Genomic DNA, 18,876 nt, shown 5'->3' with positions numbered 1-18,876 from the left:
AACAATACATGGCACACACAAATATTACCTGTTTTAAATGTTATGGCCATTTAAAATCAGTATTTTTCTGTTTTCCACTCAATTTGTTGCAATCCATGCTGGTTTAATTCTAATCCTTTATATCTTCACATCTCAAACATTTTTCAGGCTTTTGAGGACATTTACCTTGAATCGAGGAAAACCGTAAAGACCATACTGGAATTTGCTGATAAAGTTTTCACCTACATCTTCATTCTCGAGATGCTGCTGAAATGGGTCGCGTATGGTTTTGCCAAATACTTCACCAATCTCTGGTGCTGGCTGGATTTTATTATTGTTGATGTAGGTTCAGCTTTAAATATAATATGTGCTGCACAAGATTACAGTTACAGTTGTGGTTGGAAGTTTACGTACACCTTGCAGAATCTGCAAAATGTATTTTTTAAGACGGGCCATGAAACTTGTGGTGTTGTCCTGAAAAAACTATTTCACATACAGATGTTTACATATAGTCCACAAAAAAATGACCCCATTCAAAAATTCCTATATGCTTGATACTTCATGTGTGATTTGCAATAGCTGTCACTTGTTTCTTATGAGCAGGTACAAAAATGCACATCTTTTGGTTTTCCAGGATCTTCTGCATATTTGAACCCTTACTAGCAGTGTCTATATGATGTTTTACTTTAATTGAGGGACTAAATAGTATACAAATAGTGCAAACATTCACTGATGGTCAAGAAAGAAGCATGATGCATTAATATATATTTTTTATTACTAACATTTTGCTGATTCTGCAAGGTGTATGTAAAACCAAAAACTGAAAATGATGCCGACATTCATTTAGCTCAGATTTTGTCTGCAAGTTTGCAATGTGATTTGCATGAGTCCTTGATTAGTGAACTGGGTGCTAAAACAATGCAGGCAGCAGGTGCACATTAACTCATAATAGCACCATTATCAAAAGAGCATTGGAAATGATGGCTTTCATGTGTGTTATGCATGTGGGTATTGAGACCGTACGAGTTTATACATAACAGTTGTGAGAGTGAACTGGACATTTGTGCATTTAAAAGGCCGTTTTCCCATGAGAACCCGCAGAGAAGTTGAGATTGGAGCAGGAAGGAAGGGAATTGTGACTGCTTTTCTCCTAATGAGCTCTGTTGATGTGTGTAGGTCTCTCTGATCAGCCTGGTGGCCAACGCCCTGGACTATTCAGAGCTGGGCGCCATCAAATCTCTCCGAACCCTGAGAGCCTTCCGACCGCTCCGAGCTCTCTCACGCTTTGAGGGAATGAGGGTAAAATCTCTTAATGTGGATTATTTATTTATTTAAATATATAAAACATTATTCTTAAAATCAGCTTACATATACAGTAAATGTAATGTAATTTTATCATATAAATCTATATGTAAGGACTTACATACAGTAGTGAACTTTTGAAGTGGATCAAAAAAGTTAATCAAAGTTGTCCTAAAACAAGAACGGGTATTGTTTTGGTTTTAGGACAACTTTGATGCAAGGTTTTGATCCACTTCAAATGTTGACGACTGTAGAGAGGACTTCATTCAATCAATGAAAGGCTGGCTGACTAGAAAGCAAACCTGAATTCATTGAAAATGTACCCTTTAGTTGCCTTTGGTGTTTTGTTTTTTTTTTGGCCTTTTCACACTTGAAAATGTCAGTCCAGTGTGTTTCTGGGTTAATCCGGGGTTATCTTGGTTAGTGTTTAATCCTGGTTGGTCAGGTTTTGAGATTTCACATTACCGTTGTAAACTCTGGGTTAACATTGTGATTTTTATTAGAGAGAACAATTGTACTGTTTAATTTTATTTTGATTCACAAGCTTGTGATTTGATTCGATTTCAGTTTTGATTCAGTTCGATTTGATAATGACTTTAGGCAATCACGTACAGTATATGTCTCAAAGAAAACAATTACTATAATAATATATAACTTTACTGTAATATTAAAGTGATTCGTAAACAAACATTTAAATTGCACATAAGGCAGTTTAAAAAGAAACATAAAATGTATTATAAGAGTAAATCATGTTTCTACTTCAGTTTCTAGCAATTTAAACAATGGATAACTTGTTTCATGATAGATTTATTCAAGCAGACATTAAATATTAAAAAACAGGTTAAAAAAAACTTTGATGAAAGTTTGGTAAAAGCAGAATGGAAATGAGCTCAGTAAAGACTTAAGAAGATGTTAACCCAAGGTTTATTGCAGAATGAAAAGCCCCTTTCAGTAGTTTTGTGTTTCTTTCTGGCTGGACGTATGAATAAAGTCCTCTGAGCAGATCAGCTTATTGAAGTCAACATGAAACTGACATACAGGACATGCAGTGAGGAAAAAATATATTAGAATATCAGAAATTGATTGTATCATAAAAAGTAGGTGTTAAATACCAAAATAGAGTCAAGTGTAGTCACATAGTTGAGGATTTGAAAAGAAAGAGAGAGAGCTGATAAATATCTAATAATTATTTAAATAAAAAATGTAGAGAACAAAAGTAAATAATTAGAGGGTTGTCATTTACTCTTACCCTTAAGTTGTTCAAAACCTGTATGAATGGTGACCAAACAGTTGCCGGTTGCCATTGACTTCCATAGTATGGAAAAGAGTACTATGGAAATCAATGGCCAACTGTTTGGATACCACCATTCTTCAAAATATCTTCTTTTCTGTTCAACAGAAGAAAGAAATTGAGTAAATGACAGAAGTTTCCTTTTTAGGTGAACTACGTATCCCCTTAAAAACAATCAAAATGAAACACTAAAAAGTTTGAATATTTTATGTTTAACCTGCACGTCATGTGACTGTTTTGAAAAAAAACCTAAAATCTCAGATATACTTCAGTAAAATTTTTAGATCAGAGTGGTTCAGCTGATAAAAACGAAACGCTGCTTTCGTATAACGTGCACAGAATCATTCACAATAAGGTCATAAACATGCATTAAGAAAGTAAATGGGGTTCAAATTGATTTCATGTTGACTTAAAGAGCGCAGAGAGAAATGTGTGCCTGTTGTACAGTAGATCATGACTGTGTCTTTTCCCTCTGTCTTGTCCTCTCACTGTCCCAGCTAAATGTGTGTCACAGCATGAGTCCCCTAAAAACCTGATCAGTTAACAAGACTGACGGCAGCCTCTTTACACTTTCCTCATTTTAGACAATGCAGATAAAAAGCTGGATTTGTGTCTGATTTTCTCTAAAATGTTTTTAGAAATTGAGTAAAATTGATTAAAACGAACTCGTCCTAAAAGACAATGAACGAAAACTACTTATTGGCTGACGAGAACTTGAAAGCATTGAAATTCAACTGTGACATAATCCTGTGTCTGGTCATCATAAACAATTACAAGCTGTGAATTGCAAGCGATGGTAGGGAGCATTGACGTGCTGCTTTATGTAATAAGCTCAGGGGTGGGGGTCGTACGTTCTCCACACGAATGTGATGTTGCGATGACTTCCTCCCCTCACGTGGCAATCACTGATCTGTCCTCTGTTTGTATTGACAGTGTATAGAAATGCACCGTGCATCCGGATGTGCCATTGCTGCTGAGTGCCTTTAACATGTGCTTTCATTTCTTTTTGTGTTCGTTCATTTACAGTAAACGTTTATACTGTGGCTTCACCGTACTTCCTAAAGGTCATGCTTTTTCATGCCAAGGTTGTGCGTCATTCAGAACTGAATTGAGAGGCATTTAAAAAGCATTTCGGTTCCTGAATATAAATTGAAGTAGTAGAAATTTTGATTTATTTATATATAAATCCATATTATTTATTTAAAATCATATATAAAAAAATAAATTATATTATAATTATCATTTTATTATTTATTTGTCATTTATCATCACAAATTATCATTTTATCAGGTTAAATTAATTTTTATAGAGAGACAGAGAAAGAGAGAGGGAGATTATATATTTTTAAATTTTATATATCTTATACTGTATATGTTTTATAGTTTATATTTTATATATTTGCAGCCTGATTTCTTTAAATTGCTCCAAATCAACTTAGTGTGGTCACATTTCAAATTCAGCTAATTTTTCAATTCTGAACTTTGCACAATCATCCAAACTATAAATCAGACAAAACTAGTGAGTGCACATATCGACGTGCACCAATATCTTTCCCTCTCCATTCCTCTTTCTTTTCCCCCAGCTTCCCTCGATCGTTATTGTCATTGCCGGTAATGATGTGTCCTCGTGCCATTGGGGAGGGGGCAGATTCTCATTGCACTCATGTGTTTTCCTCTCTTTACCAAAAGTCAAAAGAATACAAAACGGATGCACTTAGTTTTACTGATGAATCAGGCCTATAATAGAGCTGGGTGATATGGCAAAAACGTTATGTGAAAGATACATGATATCAATATTGATGTTTTTACTCTGAAATTACCTAACAGCGTGCTGCTTTTATTTCACTCAAATGAATAATCATTTCAACCAATCAACCATTATATTTAAGAAGATTCAAAATGTTGAATGTAAAATACAATAAAAGACTAATTGAAAATATTCAAGGCATGTTTTCCACATTGTTTGCCACACTAGATAAACATGATAAAAATTATATTTTAGCAATATACTGATCATTTTTGAGTTGCAGCAAATGAATCATTGAATGAGCTGTAAAACAAAGTGCCTCCGTGACGATTGCACAATATTCATGACGCTTTGTGAGTCTGTGATGTTTCTGTTGATGCAGGTGGTTGTGAATGCTCTTCTGGGCGCCATCCCCTCCATCATGAACGTCCTGCTGGTCTGCCTCATCTTCTGGCTCATTTTTAGCATTGTGGGCGTCAACTACTTCGCCGGGAAGTTTTACGAATGTGTAAACAAAACCTCGGGAAAGCGCATGTCTACCGAATTTATCCGTAATAAAACGGATTGTCTCGGAAGCCCCAATGAACTTGACTGGAGAAATCTGAAGATTAACTTTGACAATGTAGGAAATGGATACCTGGCCCTGCTACAAGTGGTAAGGTTGCCCTAAGCATTTGATGGTCGATAAATATGAGAGAGAATTGTTTTTGATTTTTATTGTATTAGCATTTTTTAAACCTTGAACACGGAAAATGTCATAAGGAGAGAATTATGTCTAATATTTTAAAACAAAATATTATTTCCCATGCAAAATGATTACACAGTGCAATAATATCAATAGTCCTAAAATCAAAAAGTAAAATGTCAAGTTTTCTTCATTTTGTCGGCCACTTTTAAAGGGTGGATGCCCATTATGTATGCAGCGGTAGACTCTCGCAATGTAAGTCTTTTTTGATTGTCATTTCACAGCTGCTTCAATAATATTTAATTCACAATTATGATACACACACCATTCTTATAATCAAACCGTACTGGTGCATGCTGCCCTTCGTCTCCATCTCTGCAGGTAAAGGATCAACCAGAGTATGAGGTGAATCTGTATATGTACCTCTATTTTGTCATCTTCATCATCCTTGGAGCTTTTTTCACATTAAATCTCTTCATTGGCGTCATCATTGACAACTTCAATCAGCAGAAGAAAAAGATAAGTCTCTATATACTATAAGCTTGACAACAAAGCCATTTGCTTCTGATTTTGGATGCTAGTTTCCTGCAAAAAAAGGCATTTGAAATGATTAAAAAAAAAAAAAAAATAAATATATATATATATATATATATATATTTTTTTTTTTTTTTTTTTTTTTTTCAAAATCATTTCAAATGCTTTTATATATATCAAAATCCTTATATAATAAGTGTGTGTACTCAATGGATGCTCTACAAAGATGGCTTTACAAAGTACATATTTTGGATGATAAATTCGAGGCCGTTTCAATCCCAAAATGATCTTTCTGTCTTTTCTGTCTTTACTTTGGGGGTCAGGACATTTTCATGACAGAAGAGCAGAAGAAATACTACAACGCTATGAAGAAGCTAGGCTCAAAGAAACCTCAGAAACCCATTCCAAGGCCAAAAGTAAACATTTCTTTGAAAAACAGCTTTCATTCTTGTCATCGTGTCATGCCAGAACTTTTCTTTTTTTCTATGAAATGCAAAATGAGGCAGAATGTCTAAGCTGTTCTTTTTCCATAAATCTAAAGTTTTTGGTGATTTTTCTATATGTATAGACTGCTGTTGAGATTTCCTGGTATAAATCACGACTGCTTTTGCTATGTGGAATAGAGAAGCGCAAACATTCTGCTTCACAGAAAATATAAAACAAAAAGGGGTTGGAATGACTTGATGTTCATCTTTTCATGTATAAATTCTCATTTATTTTTAGAACAAGATTCAAGGATTCATCTTTGACCTCATAACCCAACAGGCCTTTGACATTTTCATTATGGTCCTTATCTGTCTCAATATGGTCACTATGATGGTGGAGACGGACGATCAATCCAAGCAAACGACCAACGTGCTGTACTGGATCAATGTTGGTTTCATTGTGCTCTTCACCAGCGAATGTGTGCTAAAGATGGCCGCGCTACGGCAGTACTTCTTCACCGTCGGCTGGAATGTATTCGACTTTATCGTGGTCATCCTGTCTATAGTTGGTAAGATCTGCAGTATGATAAGGAATTGACCCTTTACTAAGCAAGTGTTTTAATACTCCCTCCATTTTTTTGCAGTTGTGTGATCAACTAATTCAATGCAAAATCAACAAAATATCTTCTTTTCTGCAAACCAGCAAACATTTAACTGCAAAATAATCACAAAAAGTGCAGTACTACTTAGTTATTGACACATTAGTGTGATAAAGAAGCGTGAATGAATGAAAAAATACATTGAGGTTTGTGCTTGATGTAAAAAAATAATTATGCGCAATAACCGGAAACACCCATGGTCACGTTTGAATGGTCAAATTTGTTATGTTATCTGTTATGTTTTGTGAACATAAATAGTTGGGGGAAAATTAAGTGTGCGTCAGTATATTAGATCTGTGCATTTACTAACAGCTTGCACCAGCGCAAACCGTATTTTGGCGTTAAAATAATACTGTAAGGATTTACTAAAGACGCACAGTGAAGAATTAGCACTGAAAAGGCGTGGACAGTTATTTTTGTGCCTGACCTTACTGAATATGTATTTGTAGGAGTTTCCCTTTCAGATGCAAAATTTATGGGAGGAGAGTATTAAAATGAATCATGCAATGTTTGCACTCGTCAAATTACTGGTATTTGCGCCATTATTTAACGCTCAAAAAAAAGCATGTCTTAAACTTTTTTGCTCGTGTGTCGTAAGTATATCACCCGCACCTGATGAGCATCGGCTCTGCTTATTTTTGATCGATTTGTAAATTTTTTGGTGTTTTTGTGTTTTTATTTTTTGCATTATTTGGTAATTGTGTTCATAGGCATTGATGTGTCAGCAGCCTAATAAACTTGCTGCCATCTATGCGTTTTTAAATATTTTGTTTAAAAGTTTTGGTAAAACACAAAATAAACAAGCCTTCAGCATTTTTTTTTTTTTTTTTTTTTTTTTTGGACATACGACTACTATCAAATTAATTTATATAGCGCTTGTCACAACACATTATTAAATCGTATTTTTAATTTCAAAAATAACTTGAAAATATCTTGTTTAAAAGTGTGTCAGAATTTAGGACGACACAAAAATAAACAAGCCTATTTGTTTTTTTATTTTGTCACCTAATAATATTTGCAAAAATCCCAAATTTTCAGCAAAATTTTTGAAAACACAAAATCAGTCATTTTGCTTGCAAAAAATGTCAAAAAAATCACTATATCGTCCTGAATATAACCAGTGCTGTTTCATCATTCGTTTACCTCTTGTCGTTGCAGGCATGTTCCTGGCAGAAGTCATTAAGAAGTACTTTTTCTCACCCACCTTGTTTCGCGTCATTCGCCTCGCCCGGATTGGCCGCGTGCTACGTCTTATCCGAGGCGCTAAGGGAATACGAACCCTTCTGTTTGCGTTGATGATGTCACTTCCTGCCCTTTTCAACATCGGACTTCTTCTCTTCCTTGTCATGTTCATCTATGCCATCTTCGGCATGTCCAACTTCGCCTACATCAAAAAATCGGGCGGCATCGACGACATGTTCAACTTCGAGACGTTTGGCAACAGCATGTTGTGTTTATTTCAGATCACCACCTCGGCAGGCTGGGACGGCCTTCTGGCGCCCATGTTAATTACCAATGAATCCGAATGCAACCCGAATAAAACCTTCCCCGGCAGCCAGGTTAAAGGCGACTGCGGGAACCCGCCCATCGGTATTTTCTTCTTCGTCAGCTACATCATCATATGCTTCCTGATCGTGGTGAACATGTACATCGCCGTCATCCTGGAGAACTTCAGCGTGGCCACCGAGGAGAGTGCCGAGCCTTTGAGCGAAGATGACTTCAATAGGTTTTACGAAGTTTGGGAGAAGTTTGACCCGAAAGCCACGCAGTTCATGGATTACGACAAGTTGTCAGACTTCGCCAATTCTCTGGATCCGCCTCTGCGAATCCCCAAGCCCAACCGACTGCAGCTCATCTCCATGGATCTGCCGATGGTGAGCGGCGAACGCATCCACTGCCTGGATATCTTGTTCGCTTTCACCAAACGTGTTCTCGGGGAAGGCGGTGAGATGGACATCCTTCGCGGACAAATGGAAGACCGATTCATGGCCTCCAACCCCTCAAAGTCCTCTTATGAGCCCATCACCACAACCCTGCGCAGGAAGCATGAAGAGATGTCTGCTGCAATCATCCAGAGAGCCTATAGGAGCCACATCATCCGACATAGTATAAAGAAGGTCCGTAATGTGTACAGAGAGACCAAGCAGCAAAACGGGATGGTCCCGAGTAAAGAGTCTGTTGACAATGAAAACTGCGATAATCACAGCGCTTCGGAAAACTCTGATGCAACGCCCGCCACGTCCTCTCCGCTGTCGTATGATAGCCTGATGCAGAACGCCACAAACAAATACAAGAAGGACAAACATGAGAAGGAAGTGGAAGACAAAGGAAACGGCGTTTAGAGTAGCATTACAAACAATTGTTTACAACTTATTTGTCAGGGTCAGGAGACCTCGTCTGTTTGATGTGGATGTCTATGCCTGAGCATACTTGAACTTTGTGCCTATTCTGGAGCTGTGATTGGCATGAGTTAGGCAGTGAAGCTGCTACGCCTAACCTGTTTCACTCGCTGGTGAAAATGGCGATGGACCAAATGTTGTCGTTTTGTCTAAGTGTTGTGATCTGATGCATTTTCTTTGTATGCTGTTCAGCAGGTTTGTGTGTCGGAGATACATCCAGTGTGTTGCATTTAGAGTTGAAGTGTGTGATTCTTGTGCCACTAGTGGCACCAGACCTTAATGGCAAAATATACAAAAACAGAGTGTGTAATTAAAGCATACATAATATAGATTATATACAGTATTTAAGATCATAATTCAAATTGATCAAAAGAGACAGTGAAGAGATTTATAATGTATCATGTTTCAGAAAAAACTTTTTTATTTTACTAAGAAATGGCATCAAATCAGCACATTAGAATGATTTCTGAAGGATCATGTGACATTGACGACTGGATTAATGATGCTGAAAATTCAGCTTTGCATCATGGGAATACATTACATTTTAAATTTTAATAATATTTCACAATATTAATGGTTTTACTATGGTTTTACTATTAGTGGTATATATAAATCACTGTGATATTTAAAATATCAGTTCATTTTACATTGCCAACAAAATAAAAAGAAATATACTGTACATATTTGATATATCACCTGGCCCTATTTGCTAGAAAACAGTAGTCCCGTCTGCTGCGAAAAACAGGCAGTCGGTTGGCAGTGGTTCAGAATTTGGCTAGTTAACTTTACTAGTTAATCCCTAAAGGTAAATGCTGTAACTACACCATTATGGGAGCAAAATAATATAGCACTAGTAAAGGATATGGGACTGTGTGTTCTTGTGATGTTATTGTTGAGATGTCATGAGTTACTGTAATTGAACAGGAATGTTTGGTGCTTCTATAAGTGCAGAAATTACACACTTCCTCTTTAAATGTCATTTTTTTCAACAGTTTGTGTTTGTTTAGAGAATTTTGCGTTTCTCTTGTTTGTTTTTAAGCGAGAGTGATTTGTTGCGAGGTTGCGTTTTCCTATGTTACTTGAGACAGAGTTGATGTATTTTTTTCTTCTATTGACTGTTGCCGACCACTGTTGCAGTCGGTTGTTGATACACTTGTAATTATAGTTGCATGAAAGCTCACCTGTAGTCACACAAGTTTCCCACTCAGTATTTCAGAATGGTTCAGTGCCTCTCAGGTCTCTCTTCAACACGCTAGAAAGCCATTCGCACACGTGCCTTCCCTACTCGAGAGCATGCAGCAAACACTTTCATTAAAAACCTCAAGACTTCTGTCACAACTGTGAAACCTGTCTGATTTCAGCCTTTTCTGTAGCTGCATCGCTGATATTGCACTTGAAATGGCTTCAAAGGAATAATTCACCCAACAATTAAAATTGTTTGAAAATGTACAAACCCTTATGCTATCCAAGATGTAGTTGAATTTGTTTCTTTGTCAGATTTGAAGAAATGTAGCATTGCATCACTTGCTCACCAATGGCAGTGAATGGGTGTCGTCAGAATGAGAGTCCAAACAGCTGATAAATACAGTACATCACTCCAGTCCATCAGTTAACATCTTGTGATGTGATTATTGTGATGTATTTATCAGCTGTTTGGACTCTCATTCTGACGGCACCCATTCACTGCCATTGGTGAGCAAGTGATGCAATGCTACATTTCTCCAAATCTGATGAAGAAACAAACTCATCTACATCTTGGATGACTTGAGGGAGTAAATATTCAGCGGATTCTCATTTTTCGGGTGAACTGTTTTTAATAAAGAATTTAGAGATCTGTTCCCATCTTCTTCACTAATGCATCATGGCGAGATTCATAAATGGTTGTGAATTCATTTTTGTATATGAACTCTGATTGGGTCAGGTAGCTGTCTTAAGCCAAAACTGCATCTTTCAGCATTCGAATCTTTGCATTTTTAAAGATTTCTCTCAAAAATGGTTCTTCATATGTGTAAATATTTTGTAGGAATATGCAATCTGTTATATAATTTCTATAATGCATAAATTATGTATTATAATCTATTTAGGGAATGTGAAAGGTTTAAAGTAAAAGGTTATATGCATCATAAAAGCTAAAATACAAAATTATGCTGAAGTTATATGGGAAATATAATCGTTTTGATTATGTTGAAGCTAAAATGTTATTGTGAAATATGGGCATTTATTATTATTATTATTATTATGCATTCAGTTTTTATAAATAACACTGAGGAATATATTAATGCACCACTTTTGTTTGCTGCATATTTCACCAATGAAGATTCTAGTTCTGTATATTTCTGTTATCACAGGTCTTTAAGATGACTGAAGACTGATGGGATAGTGTGTATTTGTTTACATTTTTATAGTTATGAATATTATCATTGCATTTTGTTTCATGTCAGAGACTGGTATGCTCCACATAAACACAGTCGTAAGTGTAACTGCTTCCATGTGAATGTGACATGTATTGAGAAAATGAATTCTAGGTATATTATGAATTTATATGCGACGAATATCAAAATAGCATAAGACATAAATCACTAGCTTTTATATGCATCATGCTTGTAGTCTGTGAGTTAAACTGCATGCGAGACATTGCTATGGATCAGTTCTTTAAGCTAAAAGAATAAACTCATCACATACCTCACACCTGATACAACTCTGTGTATTCACTATTTTTGTTTTAGTTTCATGAATTTTGGTTTTAACTTTCAAAGCACCTTTTGTAACTGTTGTGATTATTTGAATTCACTTTTACAATCCTTGCCTTGAGTACGAGTCTTGAAAGTGAAGTGTATCTTTTGTGTGCCACTAAACATATATTATTTCACATATGCATATCATTTTAAATTTTTTCACTTCCAAAGGTTTGGAATAATTATGTTTTTTAATCTCGATAATTATGTTTTTTTATACTGAAGACTGGAGTAATGGCTGCTAAAAAAAAAGAAAAGAAAAAAAAAGAAAATCCGATTTGATCACAGGAATAGATTACATTTTAAAATATATTACAGTTGAAAAGAGTTTATTGAATTGTAATATTCCATATAATTACTGTATTTTTCATCAAAAAAATGCCTTGGTGAGCATCAGAGACTCTTTCAAAAACATTAAAAAATAAATGTGAAATTCAAAAGTAATGATTGTGTTCAACCAGGTTTCCAAACCCTCATCCATTTCATAAAAGAAAATCAGAAGTGTGAGATAAAAAGTCACAGTTACTTAAAAATTTAATTAAATTAAAAATGTATTTCCTTTTTTATTTTATCCCATTGAGAAAACAATCTTCCATAGAAAAGAGTAAAAAATGTCCAGACTTGATTTCCACAGTTTTTAGATCAACATTATAAATTGGCAACAATGAAAGTGATGATTCCTCTAAATGTATTCACATTTTACAGCATCTATACTCCCTGATGTCTGTTCGTAAGCACATAGTAATGTTTCTCCGGGAGAGGGATGGTTTATGGACAGAGCTCTGGTGTCAAGGGACGGTCCGCTCTAATTAGGAGGAGCACATTAGATCTCCTGTTACTGACCATTTCAACTCCACCACAATCAACGTTAGACCTGATCCACTTCCCCAAACACCACAGTTTCTCTGCTAATGAGCTTTTATGTGAAAATGCCTCATTTTGTTGTCCTCAGAGGTTTTATGTGTGAGTGCACATGTGTCTGACCGCGCATATCCTTATCTAATGCTTCCGATTTGCAGAAAAGCAAATGCCATATTGTGTATATTCTTTGTTTTATTGTTTTACATATCATAAAAAATCTGACAATAATGCTAATTGTTGTTATTTTTTTTTCTTTATTGGATCATGTCAGATTAATAATAATTCATATCATTAATTAATAAATCAATTAATTAACTATTATTATTAATAACAACAACAATACTATGATGATAATGTTTATTATTAGTAGTATTAATAATACTAATACTAATTATTATTATTATTATTATTATTATACTAAAATTATATATTTGTTATTCATAATTATTAATAATTATTATTAATCTGACATGATCCAATAAAGAAAAAAAGAATGATAATAATAACAACAATTAGCATTATTGTCAGATTTTTTTTTTTTTGTATTAGTAGTAGTAGTAGTAGTATTATGTTGTTATTATTACTACTACAAATGTCAATGTTTGGGATGTTTGGGTAAAAATAAAATTATATATTTTTCATCCTCATCACATTATTATTATTATTATTATTATTATTATTATTACAAATGTCAATGTAACTAAAATAGAATTATATATTTTTCTTTGTCATCACAATATATTATTATTATTATTATTATTATTATTATTATTATTATTATTATTATAAAGTAATTGCCAGTGTAGGTAAAAAAAAAAAAGATTTATACTTTTTCTTTTTTCAGCACATTATTAATAATAATAATATTGTCATCACATTATTCTTATTATTATTATTATTATTATTATTATTATTATTATTATTATTATGTAATTGCCAGTGCAGTTAAAAAAAAGATTTATACTTTTTCTTTATCAGCACATTATTATTAATTTTCTTATATATATATATATATATATATATATATATATATATATATATATATATATTAAAAATAAATAAATAATAAATATGACATTTATTTATTTATTTACTATTATTATTATTATTATTATAAAACTACCTACATTGATATTTATATGTAATTTCCATGAGATCATAATTATATGAAAAATTCAATCAATAATTCATTAAAATCTAGGATACATTAGTAAACACAAACACTGAAGAGCACATTTGGCCACAAAATACATCCGAATAGATCATCCGTGATTCAGAAACTGCTGGCTGAATCTATTAGGACTTGATTAATAATTAATCTGAGATCTCAGATGAGCTCTTATGTGAAGATGACTTCCCTGTATAGGGAAGAAGAAATGCCATTTTCTAGTTATTCAATAAAACCCTGTCAGCGTTCTCCTTTTTCACCACACCCTGTTATCGTGTCATGTGTGGTGTTTATTTCTGTTGTCCACTAATGGTCATTTTAGATAATGCAGAATAATTCAGTTAGGTTCACAGACTGCCTCTCTTTTGAGTCCATCAGTAAGACAATAACTTAATAATTCAAGAAAAACACAATAATTTAAGAAGAACACAATTAGGCAAGTGGCCAGAGCCAAGAGGTTTCCTCGCGAGAGCCGCAGGCCGGGCCGCAGCAGCACAGATGGTGTAGTGGCACATGCAGTCAGTATATTTGCAGAAGCTAATGGCCTCGTGATCGGACGACCCAGACACCTATTCAAATGAAAAGTGATGCTGCAGTTTCTCCCGCGCTGTTGCTTAGTAACGTAACATCACAGTGTCTGCAAGGCAGAGCCGCCCTCGTGGTCCTTCAGTCAATCTGGCTAGGGCTTGTTCAAAATGTCTTATACTTAGATATTTATACTTAATATCTTATACTTATTCTTATATCGTATACTTTGGTTAGCCGATCATTTAAGCTTTTGCTGCGTTATGATATTTTGGGTTTATAAACATTTAATCTGCTTATTAAGACAATATTTAAAATTTTGAAGTTTGAAAACTTTAACTGTTAACTTACATTTGAATGTTCAGTGTGGCCTCTCATTTGCATACTGAGTTGTGATTGGTCTTCTTTCTTATGTTTATTTGCATACTAAATGATTATTGGTTTGGTTTTTGTATATTCAGAAGTTTATCATAAGCTTATATAAATATATATATATACACAAATAAATACCTTGGGTATGACTTTTTGAAATATATATATATATATATATATATATATATATATATATATATATATATATATAGATATATATATATATATATAATATATATATAGTGATACCCAAGGCATTTATTTGATGAATGTACAGTAAAAAAAAAAAAAAAAAAAAAAAAATAATATTGTGAAACACTATTCATTTAAAATAACAGTTTCCTATTTGATTATATTTTAAAATGTAATTTATTCCTGTGATGCAAAGCTGAGTTTTTAGCATCATCAGAGTCATAAAATCATTTTAATATGCTGATTTGCTTATTATTATCAATGATTTTAATATATATATATATATATATATATATATATATATATATATATATATATTTTTTTTTTTTTTTATTGTAGTTTAGTTTTTTTTAATATTATAATTTGTTTTTGAGTGTGTTATTTTTTTTAAAACTTTATGTTTAGTAATTTTATAAAATGTATGTTTTTATTGTCACTTTTGATTAATTTAATGTGTCCTTGCTGAATTGTATTAATTTCCTAAAAACATTTTTTATGTTAAAATCAAGTTTTTTACAAGATTATAGGTGTTTGAACTACACATGCATTGTGATGAGGTCATGTGACAATAATGTAGCATGAGTCTTTTTGAAACATTCCTTATTAAATACCAAATATACCCTCTACTGAGTACTGACATTTACAGCACTAAGTGTCAAAGCATCATAACCTAAACTGACCTAAAATTATTAACTGCAAGTCTAGTCGACACATGCACTGTAACACTTTCAGACAGACAAACACAAGTACAGCGAGATCACAGTTGCAAAGTTAACTTTCAAGAAGCAGTTTAGTATTTGTCTTGTCAAATCCCAATTTTCAAAACTTGATTGCTCACATTCAACGATGCATTTAAATATCGATCCATTTAAATATCCATTTACTGATTGTCCTTATATTTTATTTAAAGGCCTATGCAATCTTTTGATATTAAAATATTGACAGTGCCCTTACAGTGTGTCCTGGAGGTCACCAGAATGGATCGATGAGGATAACTACAGGAAAACCACAGTGCAGGAAGACACATCCAGCAAATGGAGCCAAGAGGAGCCTCTAAACAGCAGACTTACGATAAGGATTGAAATGTTCTTTAAGGAGCTGTTGTAAATGTGCAAGAGCACTCACTGTGATATTGATCAGAGCCTGGGCTGTCTGAGTAATTGTGTATATTGGCCTAAACGTGTTAAAGTGCTTTTGACACTGAGGTCATAAAAGCGCAACATCTTCACCAGCAGCAAACCTTCTCGTTGTTTCAATCCACATATTTTTTTGTGAATTTTGGGGCATTGCATTGAAACATCGAATGGAAATGTCATGATGTGCATTAATTGTTAAAGGAATAGTTCACCCAAAAATGAACATTTGCTGAAAATGTATTTACATTCATGTCATCGAAAAACTGTATATGAATTTGTTTCTTCATGTGAACAGATTTGTAGAACTTGTTCAGCAATGGATCCTTTGCAGTGAATGGGTGCCGTCAGAATGAGAGTCCAAACAGCTGATAAAAACATCACAATAATCCACACCACTCCAGTCCATCAGTTAACATCTTGTGGAGCAAAAAGCTGCATATTTTGTAACAAACAAATCCATCTAGACATGTTTAACTTTTATTTAAACGTTACTACTTCCTACTTGTTTCAGAATGTTCAGAGAACATTCAAAGGTAACATTCCAATTATTTTCCTTAATCTCTAACATTTGCAATACCCCAGAAAATAGACATCTCTAAACTGTTTAAAAAAATGACGTTTTCATAATGTGAACATTCAAAAAATGTTCTTATAATAATATGTTAGCTGTTTGCCTCAACAGGACATATGATTGGATAACTAGACAAACAATGACTAACGAATGACTTGGTGTAATTATCTTGAGCCATCTCACCAGACTGTGTTCACAATCTCTGTCTTTATCACGATCCACCTTATTTTGCAACCGCGAAAGTAATCTGTTTTCTTTGAATGTGCGAGACTTACAGTACCATTCATTATTTTCAGTAGGTAAATAAATACGAATAGTAAAGTACAGTAGAGTGTTTTTATGATTATGATAATGACTTACAACAATATGATGAAAAATGCCAGTTTGCAATATCAAGCAACATTATATGGGCTGTTTTTGTGCATGAGAAATAACTGGAAGCGAAACTGGAAGTCTAGCACATCAACGCAGTTGTTGACAAGTCCACAGTTTTCCATGTCCACGGGTTGAAGCGACCCAAATAATGTGATATTTAGCCCCTGGAATACGAATTTTACCAAAATAAACATACAAACAAAAAAACATTTTTACTTTTTTTTATTCTGAAAATCTGGCAACCCTGCACCGCGCCCATTCTTACCTGAAAAATAAGGTTTTTAAATAGTGCTGTCAAACGATTAATCGCAATTAATCACATCCAAATAAAGGTTACAGGTTTTTGTTTACATAATATATGTACTGTGTAGGCATATATAGTTACACTCACATGCATGGATATATTTAAGAAAATATGTTATGTTTATAGATTAAATATATTTATAATGCAAATTATATGAATATAAATGTATGCATGTAAATACATGTAAATATTTTTGTAAATATATACTGTATGTGTGTGTATAAATATGCACAAAATAAATATACACAGTACACATACATATTATCTAAACAAAAACTTTTATTTTGGATGCGATTAATCGCGATTAATCGCTTGACAGCACTTTATCGTTTGACAGGATAACATTTTTAAAATGTTATCCTCTTGGCGTAAACAGGTTGTAAAGTGCTCCGTTATAAAGAAATCCCTGTTCCTTATGTGCACGGATTCTTTAAGTAGTTTCTCAATTATGGAAAATCCAAACCTTCTCAGTCATTCAGAACTGATGTACGTATGATGAGTATCACTGTCAGACCGTCGTGTGCGGACAGCAGTCTGATCATTGTGCGTTTGATGTCTGCTGCTGCTGATAATGATTATCTGTCAGTGTGTACTGTATATGGAGCTGTTATCAGAAAGGCCCCCCTTCGGGACAGAATGCATGGCCCTGTGTGTTTAGACTGGGACCAGGGCTGAGGACACCGGCGTCCAGGACAAACCAGAGCTGATTTACGTGATCAATGAGCTCAAACTGGGTTGTGTAAGCCCCGAGTCTCTCATTAAGGCTGATGAGGATGAGAGCACATTTCCATTTCACATGCTGTGCGTACGATGTGAACTGGACAGCAGGAGTCAAGCGGGCTGAATGGCCTCTGATAGCGAGTTTATGAAATACCAAAGATTATAATTATTAAAATCATTTGTACCAGACATAAATCTGTATTGTGCCCTAGGCTATTTAAAAAAGTGTTTCATATCATATACTGTTCAGCAGTTTTTTTTCATTTATCTATTTTCTTATTCATTAAAAAAAAAAAAATAAAAAAAAGAAGCTTTTATCAGTGTTTCATCACGGTTTCCACAAAAATATCAAGCAGCACAATGTTTTCAAAGTTGATAATAATAAAAAATGTTTCATAAACATCAAATCAGCATATCTGAATGATTTCTGAAGGATCACGTGACACTGAAGACTGCAGTAATGATGCTGAAAATTCAGCTTTGATCACAGGAATACATTACATTTGAAAACATATTCAAATAGAAAACACTTATGTGAAATTGTAATAATATTTCACAGCAGTACTGTATTTACTGAAATTCCTTGAAATGAAATTCAAGCTCTGACCACATTCAGCTCAGAGATTCAGAGACTGAAGCAGCACAGTTTGCATCTATTCAAAACAGCCCGACCTCACTTTAACATGCAGATCAATGCAAAAGGGGAACGAGCCAAAGTCCAGCATCACCTCAGTGGAGGTCAGCAGGTGAACCAGGTAGATGTCATTCAGAAAATAATTTAGTCATTTTTAATAAAATATTTTATTAATAAATGACATCTTTTGATGTTAGAAACGCCACATGAATATATATTCACATAAATGTATTTGTTCTAAATATTTGTAATCGATGTCTACA

At 33.9% G+C, this 18,876-nt stretch overlaps 1 protein-coding gene across 2 annotated transcripts in view; it reads left to right on the top strand.

The window, feature by feature from the left end:
• The window catches only part of LOC109096462 (sodium channel protein type 2 subunit alpha-like), a 50,313-nt gene extending 40,841 nt beyond the window's left edge, over positions 1 to 9,472 (top strand). For both annotated transcript variants that reach the window (XM_042731858.1, XM_042731859.1), the window contains 8 exons: positions 148 to 321; positions 1,156 to 1,278; positions 4,701 to 4,972; positions 5,204 to 5,258; positions 5,385 to 5,522; positions 5,849 to 5,953; positions 6,261 to 6,531; positions 7,780 to 9,472. In XM_042731858.1, coding sequence (XP_042587792.1) covers positions 148 to 321; positions 1,156 to 1,278; positions 4,701 to 4,972; positions 5,204 to 5,258; positions 5,385 to 5,522; positions 5,849 to 5,953; positions 6,261 to 6,531; positions 7,780 to 8,963 — 2,322 coding nt within the window. In that variant the 3' untranslated portion in view covers positions 8,964 to 9,472. The remainder of the gene's footprint in view (positions 1 to 147; positions 322 to 1,155; positions 1,279 to 4,700; positions 4,973 to 5,203; positions 5,259 to 5,384; positions 5,523 to 5,848; positions 5,954 to 6,260; positions 6,532 to 7,779) is intronic.
• The last annotated feature ends 9,404 nt before the right edge of the window (positions 9,473 to 18,876 follow it).

This window comes from Cyprinus carpio, chromosome B9 (genome assembly GCF_018340385.1).
Source record: "Cyprinus carpio isolate SPL01 chromosome B9, ASM1834038v1, whole genome shotgun sequence".
NCBI lineage: Eukaryota > Metazoa > Chordata > Actinopteri > Cypriniformes > Cyprinidae > Cyprinus > Cyprinus carpio.
This window is presented reverse-complemented; position numbering and strand designations above follow the sequence as displayed.